At 44.6% G+C, this 19,040-nt stretch overlaps 1 protein-coding gene across 8 annotated transcripts in view; it reads right to left on the bottom strand.

Moving 5' to 3' along the window:
- ANKRD44 (ankyrin repeat domain 44) overlaps positions 1–19,040 on the bottom strand; it is a 219,667-nt gene that overhangs the window by 124,888 nt on the left and 75,739 nt on the right. For all 8 annotated transcript variants that reach the window (XM_054972776.1, XM_054972781.1, XM_054972780.1 and 5 more), the window contains exons 2-3: positions 14,051–14,134; positions 2,545–2,623 (exon numbers count right to left, since the gene is read on the bottom strand). In XM_054972776.1, the coding sequence (XP_054828751.1) occupies positions 2,545–2,623; positions 14,051–14,134 (163 nt within the window). The remainder of the gene's footprint in view (positions 1–2,544; positions 2,624–14,050; positions 14,135–19,040) is intronic.

Here is a 19,040-nt window from a genome sequence, read left to right as displayed (position 1 = left end):
TAATTATTTCACATCTGTAAGCGATTTGCTTTCACAAGGTGCTGCAGGTGTTCATGCCGGTAGGGTTGGACATGTGTCTTTTGGGACGCTTCCGCTTTCTAATTAGATTATGTAGTAATTAAAACCATGTGTATACTTTAAGTGCATGTGTTTTGAGCTTCACGACTAGCTCAGTTTTTCATTTTGAACGTTGGATCTCATTCTGGTACAGAGTCCTGATTGACAGCCATATATTCATGTGCTAGAGGCAGGGCTTTTTTTCAGCAGGAACGCAGTGGAATGGAGTTCCGGAACCTCTTGAAAATGGTCACATGGCTGGTGGCCCCACCCCCTGATCTCCAGACAGAGGGGAGTTGAGATTGCCCTCCACGCGGCAGCATGAAGGGAAATCTCAACTCCCCTCTGTCTGGAGATCAGGGGGCGGGGCCACCAGCCATGGGACCATTTTCTCTGAGGGCAACCCACTGAGTTCCACCACCTGTTTTCCCAGAAAAAAAAACCTGGCTAGAGGTGTAAGACAAATGTCTTTAATGAACACCGCACTGAGGGAGGGGCTTCCACCAACTTCATCATTACTATATTCTGTTCTCAAACTTTTCAAGTATCCTTTCAGTTAATAATTCATGCCTGCCTGATCCACATATGAAGCTCATCCAAAAGTGGCCATAGATGGAAAAGAAAGGTGCTAAAAAGTGCTATCGCTTCTAACCTTTTTAGATAATTCTGTTTAAAATTACACAATACAGTTTTTTGAATTCAAGGTTTGAGAAACAGGAAATGTTTTCAGGGCCAAAACCCCTCTCCATTGTACTCTAAAAGCATATGTGTAATACCTCTATGAATCAGTCAAAGGCTTTATCACATGTTCTTGATCTCTGACAAGAGTTTGACAACGAAGGAGGGGTGCTTCTAATACTTACCTGGGAGAGACAGTATAACATACTGACCTATGTCTGGTAAAAAGGTAAAGGTAGGAGTCCCCTGTGCAAGCACGGAGTCATTACTGACTCATGGGGGAATGTCACATCACGACATTTTCTTGGCAGACTTTTTACGGGGTGGTTTGCCATTGCCTTCCCCAGTCATCTACACTTTACCCCCAGGAAACCGGGTACTCATTTTACCGACCTCGGAAGGATGGAAGGCTGAGTCAACCTTGAGCCGGCTACCTGAACCCACCTTCCGCCAGGATCAAACTCAGGTCATGAGAAGAGGCTGGGCTGCAGTACTGCAGCTTACCACTCTGCGCAATTATGAAATATATATATAGCATGTGCGAGGAAAGGTATAGCCTGATCTTGTCAGATCTTGGTAGCTAAGCAGGGTCGGTACTTGGAGGGGAGACCACCAAGAAAGACTCCAGAGGAAGGCCGTGGCAAACATCCTCTGCTTTTTGCTCACCTTGAAAGCTCCTTGCTTGGATCACCTTAATTCGGTTGTGGCTTGACGGCCCATATGTATGTATACATACTGCCAACCCACCTCCGCTTTACCTGCACACCCCCACTCTTGGCCTGAACATATGTACTGCATGTGGGAAAGTGTAAGCAAGTTTCATCCCCTGAGAGGCAGGCGCAAAACACGGAGGGCAATCGCCATGTTTTGTGTCTCAAGATGGATCCTGCAGCAACGATACTGCCAGCAAAAGCAATAATCTTGCAGCAGTGACAACTTATGAAGCAAAGGCCTTTTTGCAGGGGAAACTGGGAAGGGAAAGACCCACCAAAAAGCAAAGACTCCACTTCCTGTATCATCTTGTAATCTGGGCATTAAGTGCTCTGTGACAGCGCAAAATTCCCAAATCTTCCTATTACTCCAAACATTGCTGCCACAGGAATGATTCAGTATCATACCTTCAGTTTTGGACTGCTGCCTCAGTATCAATCCCTGGTGTTCTGAAAGGACTCTTTACTCTGAACTCTGGCTAGTTTTACTTACTTCCTCAACCAGACCTTTCCTTAAACATTTTCTCTGTCTGCTTTTCTAGTTTGTGTGTTTTAATCAGAGTTGCTTGTACATTTATGACTGGTCATGCAGACACACCTGATGATTCTTGGTCAAAAGAAAGTTTGATCGTTTTAGTAATACAAATGTTTTCATTTGTATTAACAACGCCACACTGACTCTGCCCATTGGGTCACGAAGAAAGCTGTGCCCAGTTCTTACAGGAAGACAGCTATGTCACTGTTCACCCTTCTTTTTAAACGTAGGGTTCCACGACAGTCACATCATCACTTTCAAAACAGCAGCTTCATTAAAAGTGATCGCAACCAGGAACAGAACTTCATTTTCCCACTGCCAAGACATTTTCAGTTGAGCACAAGGGAAACACAGTACCAGGAAAGAAGACCACTGGAACGCTACCTAAGAACCGCACACTTGCAGAATGCAAACGAACGTGCTACGCACCAATTCGCTTGACGTGCAGCGAAAAGTATTACTTTGGCATCTGAAGATTTATAATTGCTGTATCTGCCCGATTGTGACCGTTTTAACTGTTTTATTTTCATCGACAGCTCGGTAGCGATATGGGCACTTACGTACCTGACAAAATAAGAAGCTCAATAATCTCTGCATCCCCGAGGAAAGCAGCGACATGGAGAGGGGTCCGCTTCTCCGTGTCCTGAAAAGACATGAGCAGATGGTAAGACGTGATCATCACAGAAGCTCTTAAAGACTAAGTAGGGGCCTAAAGCTACCGGTGCGGCTGGTCAGTCGGCTGAGGCTCTAGGGACAGGCCTGCTTTGCTCCCGGCCACACCTCTTTCAACACAGTATGACCATCAGGAACAGCACATTTATTTTGTTTTATTATTCGATTTATAAACCGCCCATCCTCAGGGGCTCTGGCGGTGAACAACAGTTAAAATCAATAAAAACAAGAAAACAATCATTCTAAAATCAACATACAATAAACAACAATGAAATAAATTAACCAAATACATTAAAGTGCAATGGTGGGGAGAACCCACCACCCCAAAGGTGGGAGGCCAACATGGCACCACCCCCTTCAACCACCAAATGCCTGGCAAAACAGCTCTGTCTTACAGGCCTGGCGGAACGATAATATGTCCCGCTGGGCCCGGGTCTCCATTGACAGAGCGTTCCACCAAGCTGGGGCCAGGACTGAAAAGGCCCTGGCCCTGGTTGAAGCGAGGCGGGCTTCCTTAGGGCTGGGGACCACCAGTAAACATTTATCCGCTGATCGAAACGGTCTCCGGGGAACATACATGGAGAGGCGGTCCCGAAGATAGGCCGGTCCCAACCCGCTCAGGGCTTTAAAGGTAAGAACCAACAGCTTGAACCTGATTCGGAATTCAACTGGAAGCCAGTGCAGCTGGCGCAGGACAGGTGTGATATGTGACTGGTAGGATATACCGGTCAGGACCCGATGATATATCCCACATGTGTGCATCAGTGCCAGGAAACATATTGGTGGTCTAGGGAATCTTGAGTTCTGGGCAAAAGTCACTTAGGCAGCAGCGGATAAAGGTGTTGGAATTTGCAATGATGGCAATACTAACTTCACTGATCAGAGAGAAGACAATAACTTCATTAGTTTGCCTTTGCCTTTATCTCCTAAAAGAGCTGCAAAATTTTCATAAACATTTCTCTAATTATCCACATCTCGCTCTCCAGCTGTGCTCCACCTAGACTTAATTACAATTGTGATAGGATACGTTTAATTAGGAAGAAAAAGGCTGCGAGCAGAAAATAAATAACTGCTTATGAGGTGGTGCGGATGGAAGCGCAAACGCTAGCACAATCATGTCACAAGCTATCGTCTAATGCTGACAGTGGAATTAAGCAGCTGCCAGATTTGATCAGGAAGAGATTGCACACATGCTAGTTGTCTGGATTAAACTCCGTTTTTATCTTATCAGGTGTTTTTGCAAATTGTCTCTGCAAGATCTTGAGATCTGTGCCTACTGCTTTCTCTCAAACAGGTGTCTGAAATGGCAGCCAATGGCTCCATTTTGCTCAATGCTAAACAAGTACATATATTGGCAGGGGCTGCAAAACCCCACTGAAGCCACAGGTGCCTAAAGCACAAGGCATATTCCACAACTGCAGATGTCCAGAAACAAGTTTCTCTTCTGACTTTTAATTCTTAGGAAAACTTGCCAGCTTCTAAGTTCTTGCACCAAGCAGAACTACGAAATACAATAATAAAAAACCAGTCCAACCTGGCACAAGACAGGCAAGAAACCCAGTGTGTTTTCAGTCTCAGCTCAATTCATCATGGCAGTAATTATGATTTATAACAAAGGCTGACTTGCTCTCCGGCAGTCTCAGAACACTGCTCGTTGCAAACATTCAGAAAACATATTTTCTGCGTTGTTCTGTTGAAACACTGTATAGATTTCTTTTTGTATTACATTAAAACAGGACAGGGATGTCAGGCCAATGCCTGGCACCCGCAGAGGACCTGGGGGACAAGGAAAGATGTGTGGCATTGCAACAGCACACAACATTACTTCCAACAAAAAAAGGAAGTGAGATCAAGGCGCTGAGAATCATGTTCTAGGATTTGCTAAAACTCTATGGTTTAATCATAGTTTTCAGATACCCTCAATGTCATAATGTCTCTTCTGGTTTTGCTGGAAGCAGGGCTGGATCGAGGGGAGGGGCAGGGGAGTTACCCTGCCCCCAGTGCGGCCAAAGAGGGGGCTGCAAGCCGGCCGCTACGGAACACAGTGTGCCGCGGAGCTGGCAGCAGCCGCACGGGTGGCTGAATGGAGGGCTGGAAGGCCACCGAGCCATTTGCCTGCCCCGCTGATGGGGCAGCTGGCAGCAGCGCAGGAGCATGCCGCCTGTGTTACCTGCCGCTGGAGGCAACAGAGTGCGTGGCAAGCTGGCCGCCCCATCAGCAGGGAAAAGGAATGTGTGTGGACGGCCTTCCAGCCCTCCACTCAGCCACCTGCACAGCCACCGCCACCTCCGTGTCACGCTGTGTTCCGTGGCGGCTGGCTTGCCGCATGCTCCCTTCCCTCCAGCAGCAGCGGGGCGGCATGCTTTTCCGGGGGGGGGGGGGGGCGCTCTGCATGATGACATCACAAAAGTGACGTCATCACACAGTTCCGGGAGTGCTCGGGGGGGGGGGGGACACTGCAGGACTTGGGTTGACCCAGGCGTGGGCAACCTTAGATCCGGCCCTGGCTGGAAGTAATTTTGTACACCAGTGCAATGCTGGAATGACCCCCCATATTCCCCCCCCCCAGCCTCTGAAGTGCCAGCAGGGATCAGGGAAAATACTCGGGAGACCTGGCATCCCTGAAACAGTACCAAAAAAACCCCTTCCACTATCTGAGTACAATATTTGGGGGGAAACCCCAAATACTAAAAAAAAAAAAACCCTCAAGATTTGATTGATTGATTAGATTTCTAGCCCACCCTCCCTGCAAGCAGACTCAGGGCGGGTCACAACATCTCAGTCACATGAATACAAGAATATAAACATGCAAGTGCATAAAACAGGTTGTGTAGTTACTGTAATGATGCATGCAAGGACCAGAATGTTATGATGCTGCATTCACCTGTAGAATTTGGTACAGACCATACCTTACTCTGCAAGCAAATTTCAAACTACAAAGATAGGCTTGGTGTCAGTGCCCAGGAGTTAGGTCTCTCAAGCCCTCCACAGTTAACATGCAGATGTTCCAGTTAGAGTAGCTATATTGAGATCCATTCAGTACAGGTGTTCACCCGAAGGTGCAGAAATTGGCAGAAGTGACAATTCAAACAAAGGTCTGACTATTATAGGAAAACTTCCCGCCCTCCTGGGTCCGTCGGCATTCTAGCGCGAAACCCCAAAGAGATTGCATGGGAACAAGGTCGTTTAGACTACATGAAATACAAAGAAAATCTGTCTCTGGGAAAGTTACCATGTTTGCGGCTAGCAGCTCCTTCAAGGATACTTGCTGTGAAAAGTGAAAGCACATATTTGCAACAGATAACGAGGGGCCCACTGGCTCTCCTGCACTTAATATCAGAAGTTAAGACACTCTCAGATGAGCACACAAAGTTACAGCATATAATTCAGGTAACCAGAATCATATAGCACTGACCATTATAAAATGCCGAACACAATCATGGCGGGTATGCTGGCATACACGACATACTCCCTTCCCGAAGATTGCCCCCCCTCACATTGGGCCAGGTTTGTCAGGGTAGAGTTTATGAAATTTACTTATAAGTCTTGGAGCATTCATGTTAGAATTTGCAATCCACTCCCAGTGGCTTTCGGAAAAATATTTCCAACTAAATAAAAAAGCTTCCCATGCTTTATTTTAGAGTCTAAAACGTCCTCTGTTTCATGATGCACTTGTCTATCACCAGGATGGGGCGGGGAGCTCCCTGCTCCGGGGGAGCTTTCTTCAGGAGGCTGAAGTAGAAGACTGGGTGGATTTGCCTTAAGTTCTTTGGTAGATCCACCTCTACAGTCACTTCATTTATCACTTTCTTTACTGGAAAGGGTCCCAAAAATTTCCATCCACGTTTTTTACTGGTTTGCTTCCCCTGCGAGTGTTTGGTGGAGATGTACACATAATCTCCTGCTTGCAGCTTCCATTGGATAGATCGTTTCCTGTCAGCAAACTTTTTATAATCTGTTTTTGCTTTGTCCAAAGTCTTTTTTATGACCTCCCATTGGGTCGTTAAGTTAGTCCACCATTCCCCCAAATCTCCTGGTTGCTGAGATTCTGAGGTTTGAGCAAAAGGCATTGCTATTCCCTCACAGCCTTGTGCTACTTTAAATGGGGAGGCATCTGTGGAACTGTGTATGGAGTTGTTATAAGCATATTCTGCAAACGCCAAGAAATCAGTCCAATTATCCTGTTGATAATTGATGTAGCATCTTAGGAACTGTTCTAACACTTGGTTAGTTCTTTCTGTTTGCCCATCGGTCTCTGGGTGATGGGTGGAGCTAAATCCTTGTTCAATCCCTCGTACTTTGAGTAGCTCCTGCCAGAAGTTGGAAACATACTGGACTCCCCTGTCAGAAATTACCTTATTTGGAAAAGAGTGTAGTCTGACCACGTGTTGCACAAAGAGAGTGGCCACTTTTTTCGCTGTGGGGATAGTAGCACAGGGAACAAAATGAGCTTGCTTAGAAAATAAATCAACCACCACTAGAATTATGGTTTTCCCCTTTGAGGGGGGTAGATCAGTGATAAAGTCCATTGAGACCACAGCCCATGGTCGGGGGGGGAGTGTTTCTAGGGGTTGTAACAATACAGGGAGTTTCCCTTCACTGGGATTTCCCATGATACACACCGGACATGCAGACACATACTGAGCAATGTCTTTGCACATGTTTGGCCACCAAAATTGTCTTTGCACCAAATGCAGAGTTTTTAAATATCCAAAATGACCAGACAATTTGGAATCATGACATTGTTTAAACACTTCACCTCTCATGCTGACTGGAATGTACAATGTATTGTTTCTGTACCAGTTGCCACTTTCTCCTTCTTTCAAGTCGGCTTTGGCACAGCTTCCCCCTCTTTTTCCACTTCCTCTTTAACTTTTTTCTCCCAGTCAGGGAGATCAGACAGGTGCGCTTTAGTTTGGCTGCGGGTGATCACCACCCCTCCTAACTGGGCTGGTGAGAACATAGTGTCTGTCACTTCCTCCCTTTGGCTTTCATATTGGGGCATGCGTGACAGCGCATCTGCCAGGAAGTTGGATTTGCCGGGGAGGTGCTTCAGAGTAAAATTGAACTTGGAGAAGAATTCTGCCCACCGCAAATGTTTGGCCCCTAATTTGCAGAGGGTACACAGGGCTTCCAGGTTTTTATGATCCGTCCATACATCAAATGATACCCTAGCCCCATCCAACCAATGTCTCCTAGTAGTAAGAGCTAATTTAATAGCCGAAGCTTCTTTGTCCCAAATCGCCCAGTGGCGTTCAGTCTCAGAGAATTTCTTTGACACATACACGCAGGCATGCAATTTTTCCTTGTTATCTGCTTGCAAGAATACCCCTCCCACTGCAACATTGCTAGCGTCCACTTGCACCACAAACTTACGGTTTTCGTCTGGGTGTTGTAGGACTGGTTCTGAGGTTAATAGTTTCTTTAATTCTTCGAATGCCTCTTGGCATTCTTCAGTCCAGTAACTTAGCACTGGGTTTCGTCCCTTGAGGCCCCTTGAGGCAAAGTGTCCTATTCCTCCGCATACTATGCATAGGCCTCTCCTCCAGTGCATGGCTTTCTCCTTCTCCGGGGAGTAAGGCTTGGGTATTTTTTCATCTTTACCTCCCGGTTCCGAGTGTGGTTTCCTGACGCCTCCTTGTTGCTGCAGCCTCAGGAGTTTCACCACTTGGTCTCGGTTCTCGACCTCACACGCTAGCTGGTTCCACCCCAGCAGGGTTCTGGGGTCATCTTCCACCAGGGCTTTTGCTACTAAGTCCACATTCAGCCCAGCTCGAAAGAATTCAACTTTGACTCCTTCAGTCCAGTCACGTACTTTGGCTGCATAGTGTCTGAATTCAGCAGCATACTCTCGTTCGGGTCGGTGTCCTTGCCGGATTGCTTTTAGTTTTGTTCTGGCCCTCTCCTCCTCCAGAGGATCTTCAAATTGGACTCTCAGTGCCTGCACAAAGGTGTCGAGGGTCCACAATTCAGGCGCTTCAGCTTCATATAGGTCACATACCATGTGGCTGTGGGTCCACTTAATCGCGATCCTAAGTGGCTTACTTGGCTATGTTCATTTGGGAAAAGGTGACCCCAGTCCTGAAAAAATTCCAGGGTTTGTGCTATGAAGAATCCCAATTCTTCTGGGTTCCTATCAAAACTTGCACCAAGCTTGGCCAATTCTGGTGTAAGGCTCTTGCATGGGGTCCTTCCCCTGACATTGCCTGCCTTCTGAAAATCGGGGCCACAGGGGGATGCGGTGGTAGCAGTACTCCCCACCCTCCTGGGGGTGGTGGTAGCACAGGGCCTCTATCTAGTTGAGGGATCATCTGTGGCTGAAGCATTGGCAGTTGCCCTCTTGGTGCTCCAATGAATGGTTGCGGGGGAGGAACCCCCTGAGGCTGCAAACCCCACGGTATTCCATACCCTGTCTGCGCCATCAGTATCCCTGCTAGTGGTGCTTGGAGCGGGAGAACAGGGGGGACATTGTAGCGGTTGTCCCCCCCCCCCCGGGCAGAAGTGGTGGCAACCCTGGCCCCGTTCCTTGATGTGGTTGCATGAATGGTGCTCCCTGAGGCAGTGGATCCCTTAGTACGCCTTGTTTTGGGAGCTGCAGAGTAACCTGCGGCATAACAGCCGGAGGCATTTGTAATCCTGTTGCCTGTCCATGTATCGGCGACACCCTGGTCTGGGGTTGTGTAGTAGCTTGCTGCCAAGTAGCAGAATTTAACTGGAATCCAGCCTGCTGTGAAGTCGCAGGGACTATTTGTAATCCCATTGCCTGCCCAACCTGTGGCGACATCCCTGTGCCTCTCCTCTTGGGTGTGGTGCAGTGGCCTGTTGTTGATCACCCTGGATCAATTGTGTCCCCGTTGCCAGTCCATGTTGTGGCAATGCTTGGGAACAGCTCTGGGGAATCAACCCCCTGACCATCCCATCCTGCTTGGGAGCAGTCCTGAAGATGGTGGCGCGAGTGCTCCTTGTTGTGGCCCTGACACTCGTCCCTTTGTGTCAGGTGGTGCTCCTGCTTGGGTCCCAACTCAAGGTGACCCACGCATCATTTCTTGTAAATCTTGCATTAGTCGTCCCATGTCCCACTGGAATTCATCCATCTCGGCTCGCATAATCCTTAGCTCTTGGGACTCCATTGTCTCCAGGTCTCCACCTGTGAGACTTGATGGGGGCTCCCCCCCTACACGCTCTTTGGGCACCAAGCCAACATTTTCATTTCCCCCTAATTGGGGTCGTGGAATGTCCTGGAGAATCTCTCCCCCCGAGGTGACCTCATCTTATATCAACACAGTCCTAAGGTAATGCTCTGTGGTCATAGTCCATAACGGGAGCACCAGTCCATCCGTTGTTGAGCTGAGCCCACGTCCTGCTGCGGGGACTTCAATAGTCAACTCTGCAGGCATTAGGGTTCCATACTGCATGGGCTCCTTTTGTTCAGTGGAGGATTCCTGTTTATTCACCTCCCCAAATGCAAAGTACTCTCCCAGGTTAAGGGACTAATAGGGGAAAAGCGCTCCCTTCCGCCACATCTCTCCCTTGCTCGTCTTTTGGGTCGTTGACCATCGCGGCGCCCAACTCCAATTAATAGCGCTCCTTTTGCATTTTTCTCCATGTCCTTTGTATGTTGGGGCAGCAACCGCTGCTCCGAGCACACACGACTCCATGGGGGCTTGATTCGCCAGGTCCTCTCCATCTTGGGATCTGGGTACTAGTTCAGAAATGATATCCCCATCCGTTCCGTCTCCCAGCACTGGAACCGGCTGGGGTTTGAGATTGGGTTGTGATTCCTCCAGCTCCATTGTCCCTGGGTCCAACTCATACAGCATTCTGCCGGTAGCCGACCTCCAGAGGTTTGGGGTCCAGAGAGAAAAAAGGACTTCTGCCAAAATGTCAGCGCCCAGCATTTAGGTCCCTCAAGCCCTCTACAGTTAACATGCAGGTGTTCCAGTTAGAGTAGCTTTATTGAGATCCATTCAGTACAGGTGTTCACCCAAAGATGCAGAAATTGGCACAATCATGGCAGGTATGCTGGCATACATGACACTTGGAAGCTTGTGGGTTATGCCTAAATTTTCCAACTGAGCAGGCATCCCAGTAGCCAAGGGCACCGTAGAGCCCTTTGCCCTCACCCTGATGGCTAATGGAAACAGAACTATGGAAGGTAAGCAAATATATGTATATTTGCTCAATTTGCATCATCCCACAATAAAGAATTCAAGTTTTCTTCACATAAACTTTTGTGTTGCTTTCCCAAAGCGTAAATCCAGCTTTGGATATGGTTTTAAATGACACTTTTAAATGATCTTATGACTGCAGCAACGATCTCCAAAGAGACCAATCTGCAATAATTATGAGTTATAAAGATTGCTACTGAACTATAGAAAAAAACTAAGTGGCAGGGAAGCGAGTACTAGACGAAGGTACCTCCGGTTCCATAGATAAACATTTTGGCAGGACTCAACTTCATGTATACATCCCACACAAAAGAGCGACATCGGACAATGGAGGAAGGATTACACACCTCAGAGAGATGAAGGCAGCCTGTTTCAACCCCAGTTCTTAAATAAACAAAAAAGTTCTGCCCAAGACAATAAGATACACTTAATGCCAAAGATAACATTTGTTGAAGGAAAATCCAAGATTAATTTGTCTCTTGGCTTTATCCTTCAACAGACTTATCTTTTGCATTGTTCTATTTCTAAATTAGAGAACATGTGAGAGATGACAGAAACTAATGTATCAGGAGAGAGATTTTTCTTGCTAAAACAAGGAAGGAAAATAATGAAAAACAGGATGTTCTATAGGTGCATTTATCTTCAAAAACGGATGCAAAACTTATTTGGATTATCCATGTACTTTGCTAACAGGAACTGTAAAAATTTGCGGAGGTTATTGATACTACTATGCTGCAAACGCCGATTTTTAAAGAAGTGTTAAGATTTTCAAAATGAGAATTTCTGTATATCTTTCAAAATCCAATCGAAAATGATACACCTACCCTTTAATCAGCTAGCTAGAGTTAGCATATTAAACTCTGCAAATCAAAGCTAGAGCAGTGCATCTACAGCTGTCATGCTCAGAGAAGGATATGCCCATCTACACACACACACACCAGGTCAGTAATTTCAAAAAATATTTTGTCAACTGCTTAACACACAACATGTACCCATCAATTAAAGAAATAGTTTTAGAGCTGTAAATAAAACACTCATTCAAGATCCAACCTTCTAGATCACAGAACGGTTTCTTTACAATGTGACCTTTCGTCCTGTTTCTTCCAAGACAGTCCTCTTTTGAATTATATGTCCTGTATTCGGTACCAAAATGCTAAGAGACACTAGAAATCTGTATTTTATACCCAGATTTAATATCAGATGCTCTCTGCACAGCATCAACTGTAATCCATAGAAAACTACCATGTCCTGCAGACACATAGTGGTATACCAAATAATGAGACCCGAATTACAGCAGAGATTTTTTCTCTTAGGCTTCTCCTTATGTGATCATAGCTAAAGTACAATTAGGTTGGCTAGGGGTCAGGGGTGCAGGGGTCCTGTTGGGGGATTCCGCATGATCGACTTTGATCGGACTTTCTGAGCAGTCGTGCTGCAGTGGAGTCGTACGAACCCACCCCTCCCCGATTCCACATTAAGGCTTTTGTTTTGTATTGACATTTCATTTCATCATGCTCAAAGTCCATCATGCAGAATTTGCCAGTATAAAAATCAATTCCTCGTGGCTTTTTTCGGGCGAAGTGTCAACAGACTTCTTCATTTTCAACAGTCTTCTTCATTTTTATTTTTCTATATATAAACGTTGCATCAAACAAACACATCAAAATTTTTCTCAAAACACATGTTGCTACATATAAACGTTGCATCAAACAAACACATCTGACAAGTCAGAGCATTTCCCGCCGATATCGTGGAATGAGTATTGGTTATTGACATTTGGAGGGGAAATTGTTACCGATGACCCCACTTTCCCTCTGCCTCAGAAGCTGTCAGCTGTCAGCGAGCAACAGGTAACAAATTTGGCGTGTTGAAAAATGGACCCGTTATTGGGCAGCCGGTCACATGATACAGGATATGTTTTTGCAGACATGTAGAAACATTGCAACATTTTATATTTATTTGTTTGTTTGTTTACTTATTTAAAAGAGAGAGAAACAAGAGGGGAAGGGGAAGGGTAGTGGGTGTGGCTTGGAAAATGTGATCAACCAATCAAATTTAGTTGATTTGAAGGACGGGAGAAAAGGGCAAGGGTGGGGAGAACATCGGATAAAGAATTTTGCATGATTAAAATCCCTAATCTGCAGCGAATGGGCAAATAAGTTGGGGGAAAGCAGGAAGGGGAAAAAACGGACAAAACCTGAAGTGACTTCAAAGCTGCTGCTAGGATCGCCTTCCCATGTGAGGAAACACAAAAAAAAATCGAGGTCATTTGGAAGCTGAACTGTGGAAAACCACTAGTGGGGAATCACCCCTTGTCTGGGGGAAAACGGGCAAGTTGTGTGGGTTGACTCTGGGGTGGGGGGCAGGTCTCTCAGCAGCCCTGAATACAGTCACACAACTGGAGTCTTGCCAGGGCCAGGGTCTGGCCCAAATGCTCTAGAATTACCGAAAAGGAACTCCATTCACATTTATCAGTTCCAGTCAGGGCTGTGTGTATTCCACACTACAGTGATCTTATTAGAGAACCACAGAATTTCAATAGGAGAGGAGGGGGTGGGGGAATGGGACAGATCCATATATTACAGACCACAAGGACCACTTGTATCGCTGGCCAAGGAATTTAGTCCATCATATACAGCAATACGTACTAGAGCAACACTTTCTTTAAAATGCAAAGAAGCAAAACAATTCATCTATGTTCATAATATTACTACAATTATTATCAGGAGCGTTAAAAAAGACATAATAATAACATTCGATTTATATAATAACATTCAATTTATATATCGCCCTTCAGGACAACTTAATGCCCACTCAGGGAGGTTTACAATGTGTGTTATTGTTATCCCCACAACAAACACCCTGTGAGGTGGGTGGGGCTGAGAGAGCTCTGAAAGAGCTGTTACTGGCCCAAGGTCACCCAGCTGGCTTCAAGTGGAGGAGTGGGGAATCAAACCCGGTTCTCCAGATTAGAGTCCCGTACTCTTAATCACTACACCAATCTGGTTCTACCAGTGAACGTTCTTTGAGGGGGGAGGTTGAACTCTGAAAGCAGGTTTGGGGGAGGCAGAGAGATTGAACCTTAAAAGTACTGTTTTTGGAGTCTGTCGAAAATCCTGCCTCATCTCCGCACCCAAATTTCCCCCCTACATTCTGAAACACCTCTCCTCCCCCACGTTAATCACATTTCAGAAGACAACGTTGGAAAAGAATTATGCCCAGTCACTTACCAGAGCGTTAACATCTTCTGTTTTGTAGATTAACATACGGATCTCATCCGGATCCCCGTTGAAAATCGCTTGGACAAGCGGAGGCTGAAAAGAAAGAAAACAGGTGTCAGTATTCTAAGCCATTCCTTGCTGTTTTAAAACGTGCTTTTTGTAAAGTTTCCTTTATCACTAAAATTTTTAAAAACTAGAATGTTTTCATTAACACCCGTGTCACAACCAAACAAAACACACTATGTTGATCACACTGAGACAGAAAGCCAACCATCTAATATTGATGGCAAATCTGGCCAGTCCAGAAGTTTCATAACAACAGTCAGTCATGGGGGTCGATGCAGCACATCTTTATTCTTTCGCATGTTTGAAGAGCTCACTCCACGGTTTCTCAGTTGGCTAGGTGCTAAATTCCCTCACTCCCGAGAGAAAATGTTTGGCAGTGCATTTCTTAGAAACTTCAATCACCTCTCTAAGAAACGATCAATTCTTTCTGCTGTTAATGAAGCCAAAGGGGCCACTGGGGGAGTTTCTGTACGCCATAAAGATTCCTGAACACTGCTCCTCACATAGGGTTGCCAGCCTCCAGGTGGGAGCTGGAGTACTCCTGGAATTACAACCTTATCTCCAGACTATAAAGATCACTTCCCCTGGAGAAAATGGCTGCTTCAAAGAGTGGACTCTGACATCACATCCCTGTTGAGGTCCCCCCCCCCAACACTGCCCTCTAAAGGCTCTATCCCCAAATCTCCAGAAATTTCCCAACACGGAGTTGGCAACCGTACGTTCACACCACCTTAAAAGCCACTCTCAAATGGTAAAAGAAACAGAACATTATTTAAGATTTCCCTGACCTACTGAATGCAAGCCATAACGTGGGGACTTTCTCAGTGTTTAAATGAAATCAACTTAAATGTTTCTATGTTGGAGGTTCCTTCAGTTTTTATCTGTAAGTCTTCCTAACAGTCGGTGTCCTTTCTGAAAGTTGTCAGCAATCTTCCGCAAACTCTAAAAATGTCCAAATGTCTATTCAATTTCACTACTGAAAAACAGCATGCCGATAGGAAGACCTACCTTAGGCATACCCAAAGAGCTGGGCTTGGCCAGTAGGTTTGGGGGCTTTTTCCTTTAAACAACAGACTACCATTACATAGCATGAACAACTGCGTTTGAAAGTCTCCTTAGATTTGGAACTGATTTATCATACGGCATTAAAAAAAGAGGGCTACTCTTGAAGTAACAATCTCAAAGCCACCTTGTATGGTTCTTTGTATCCTGGCTTATGATGGGCAGGATGTTTGTTCATTTCTCAAAAATGTGTATCCCACTTTCCAACTATGAAGGTCATCAAAGAAGATTACATATATTTTGACCAAGGTTCTTTCGGCCTCCAGGGGGAGTGGACTTCTGCATATAGAAATTCCACTCTAGAATGAAGAAACAGAAGTCTCTTACCCTACACCTGATATTAATTCAGCAGGGTTGTGCTAAATAACCATTACTCTCCGGTGTTGCGGTGGTAGTAATGGTATAAAGCAGTGGTCCTCAATCTTTTTGGTTTGGTGACCCACAAGTCTAAGTTTATGTGATCTAGGCTGCTTCCACACGGCTTACCTGTATGCGGCATGTCCTGGTAAATCGCGCAAAAAATGCGAAAGATCGCGTTTCTTCGCGCGAGATTTGCACGATGTCACGCGACGTCGCGCGAATCTCGCGTGAGGAAACGCGATCTTCAGCGGTTTTGGCGCGATTTGCCGGGACATGCTGCATACAGGTAAGCCGTGGGAAACGGCCATGGTCACTCGTTTAAAAAAACAGAATATAAACAAATCAATAAAACTGTAGAAGCTTGGGAGCTAGTTGAACTCATTTCACAATCCGCTTTTGGGCCAAGCTGGTATAAAGATCAAGGTCTGTCCAGCAGTAACTGTTCCCCCCACTGATCCATGAGCGGAGCAGATAATTCCAGGGGAGGAGGCAGTTTGCAGTCAGCGTAGACCTTAAAGAGGACCAATCCGTTTGTTTACATTGAAGAACATCTAGTAAGTGCAGTAGGCTTTTCCTGCTCTTTGGAACAGCCTGTAACCCTTACGACATGGAATGTTCCAGGAATAATAAATGCAAAGGGAGAAGAAATCTGACAGCCGAACTTACGAGCGCTGTCGACAACAGCAAGCAACCTCAAGACCATTTTAGTAGAAAATTCATCTGATATTCACAAGGCTGCAGTAGGAACTCTCATGTTCCTTAATTCATCCTTCTTAGGGCATGGCCACTGAAAGCTGTTATGCTTCGCTGCAGTGAAAGGTTTTGGGAATGGTATCCGCAAAAAGAAAAGGATTATGACACAGCAGAGAGTTTTGTGGGCCTCCCCCACCCCAAATCCCACTAGTACAGACACACCTTTACAGTCTTGGAACAAAGACGGCCACAGGAGTGTATGCCAATTTACAACAAAGAAGAAAAGGGGGTGGGGGGAAAGCCCGCACAAACTCAACCCAAACAAGCGGGGGGGGGGAAATATAGGGGTCAAGTTAGAATCTAAAACGTAAAATATATTCTAAAAAGGTATTTATTATGGATGTGCACGAAATATAGGTTAAAAACAAGTTTAAAACATAAGACCTGAATGGTAGGTTACAAGCATATGTTAAAAATTGCTAAAAGGTTCTCCATACACAGATGATGATACAGTCCAATGATGAATACCAAGACAGACCACACGCGTTTCGGCCTAAGGCCTTCCTTTAAAAAAAATTTTTAAGTGGGGCAGCCCACTTCTTCGGGGACTGCCCTCGGCCATCTGCTATGCCTGTATACGGACTCCCAATATTTGTTTAAATAGCCTGCTCCTGGAATATTTTAATGATTTTTTAAAAATTATTATTCATTTTATGTTTTTGTGATTTTAATGTATTTTTAATGTTGTTAGCCGCCCTGAACCCATCTGTGGGGAGGGCGGGGTATAAATCGAATTAAATAAATAAATAAATAAATAAATAAATAAATAAATAAATAAATAAATAATTTTTATTAATGCAAAATCATTATACATAACGAACAGATAACAATAAGTATACATTAACTGTATATAAATGCTTATAAATTTATTTATTTATTTATTTAAGATTTCTATTCCGCCCTCCCCGCAAGCAGGCTCAGGGCAGATAACAACATAATAAAATACAATAAAAAATTCATCTACATTAAAACATTAAAACAACAGTGTATTAATACACATTTAAAACAGGATGGTGAACAGCCTTCACAGGGAGGGTTAAGATTTTATACACCCCTTTTTTCAGGCCGGCGGAGGCCTGTATAGTTATGTTTTGTACATAACTATACAATAGTCAAATTAACCAATGTAATTAACTCTATCTCTTATTACCAAATTGTTTTTATTTCATTGATCTAAAGTGATAAAAAATAAGGTTTTAGGCGGTTGCCTGGTTTTTTTGGTCATATAGTCAAGAAATGGTAACCATTTTGCTGTAAAATCAGTTTCTTTCGGGTAATGCTCTACTTGATAAACTAAGACTTTCCTCAGTGGTCAACTGTACAATATTTATAATCAAATATACCCACATATTCAGAAACCAATACAGAAAGCCTCCCGATGCTTTATCTCTTGTATTGTGTGATATAACCCAAATGTTGCTGCAGACCAAGGACTGCACTCACACAGTGCTCTTCATTTGATATTGTATTCTGAGGCTTGGTTTCCAATGTATTTGGGTGTGTTTCATCAATCTGCAGTTGAAATATGCCAATTTATACACTCAATCAATCGATCAATTACCTTTATTGGCATTAGAAATAATAATAGTCTACAATCAGAAATAGGGACAATCAGAGATAGGGATAGGCAGAAGCATAAGCATAAACAGGCAATTAGTAACGGTTAATAATAAAATTAATAAATATTCAGCAAACAGGTGCGGCTATATGCTTGGATTCAACTTTATAAACTTCTGCTAGAAATTCTGCAGCACTTAAAGTAACACAAGGGTTACAATCCTCTAAAAGGTAAACTAAAATTCCTCCTTTAATAGAATTATTATACTGAAGGTATTCAGTTAAAAATGGTCTGCGTAACAGACCAAAGAGAGGGCATTCTAGAATAACGTGGGACAATGAGCCGAGGACTCCTAATTTGCAAGGACATATCTTGTTTTGAAGGGGTACATGCCTGAACCTGCCAGAGAGCACCACTGATGCCAATTTATACGCAACAACAGGGGATTTCCAAAATAATCAATCGATCAAACACGCCAACACCAAGCTACCGATTTGAAATCTAAGTCACTGAGATGGGGGAGGAGGGAGGAAAGCAGGGCAAAATTATTTTCAAAGTTATAATATAAAAAGCAAGTGCAAAAATATCTGTTATATCTCTGTTGCTACATGAACTATCCACGAATCTAGCAAAGATATACAAGATCTGTAAATGGTTAAAAAAAAATCCCTGGTGGGGAATGGACGGACAACAGACTTACACTCTCCCTCCCCCTTGCCTATACAAATTCCCCCTTTCCACCTCAGGGTTAATCACCCACTCATGCTAACTATTGCTAAGGTCAACCTTTATCATAATAAATACACAACTTTCTCCAGCGGCTCCTGGGCTATTTTTGCCTCCAAGATGGCACATTTCTGTTTTTCTTTATATAGCTAAACTGCTGCCTTCAGGAATGCGAATGTTTCCAGGTGAATCAGCGGCCACTTCCAGAAAGACCCTGGGATCAATTCATTCTCCTACTGCCAAAAATGGCACTGACTGAACTCTATTTCAAAATAAAATAAGCTCCATAACTTTTCAGACAGTGTACAGAGAAGCAGCTCCAGAGGAGTTCGCCGTGTTAAGTCTGTAGTAGAGATGTTTTTTTTTAAACAATCTCTGTTGCTTCTGGAAAAGGAACTCAACGGTACAGGTCTGTTTCTTCCAGGATGGCCTTTTCTACGACATTGGCGGCATGTCAAAGTTTTAGATACACAC

Source organism: Eublepharis macularius, chromosome 2 (genome assembly GCF_028583425.1).
Source record: "Eublepharis macularius isolate TG4126 chromosome 2, MPM_Emac_v1.0, whole genome shotgun sequence".
Classification (NCBI taxonomy): Eukaryota; Metazoa; Chordata; class Lepidosauria; order Squamata; family Eublepharidae; genus Eublepharis; species Eublepharis macularius.
The sequence above is the reverse complement of the archived record's forward strand: the minus strand, read 5'-3'. Positions and strand labels throughout refer to the sequence as shown.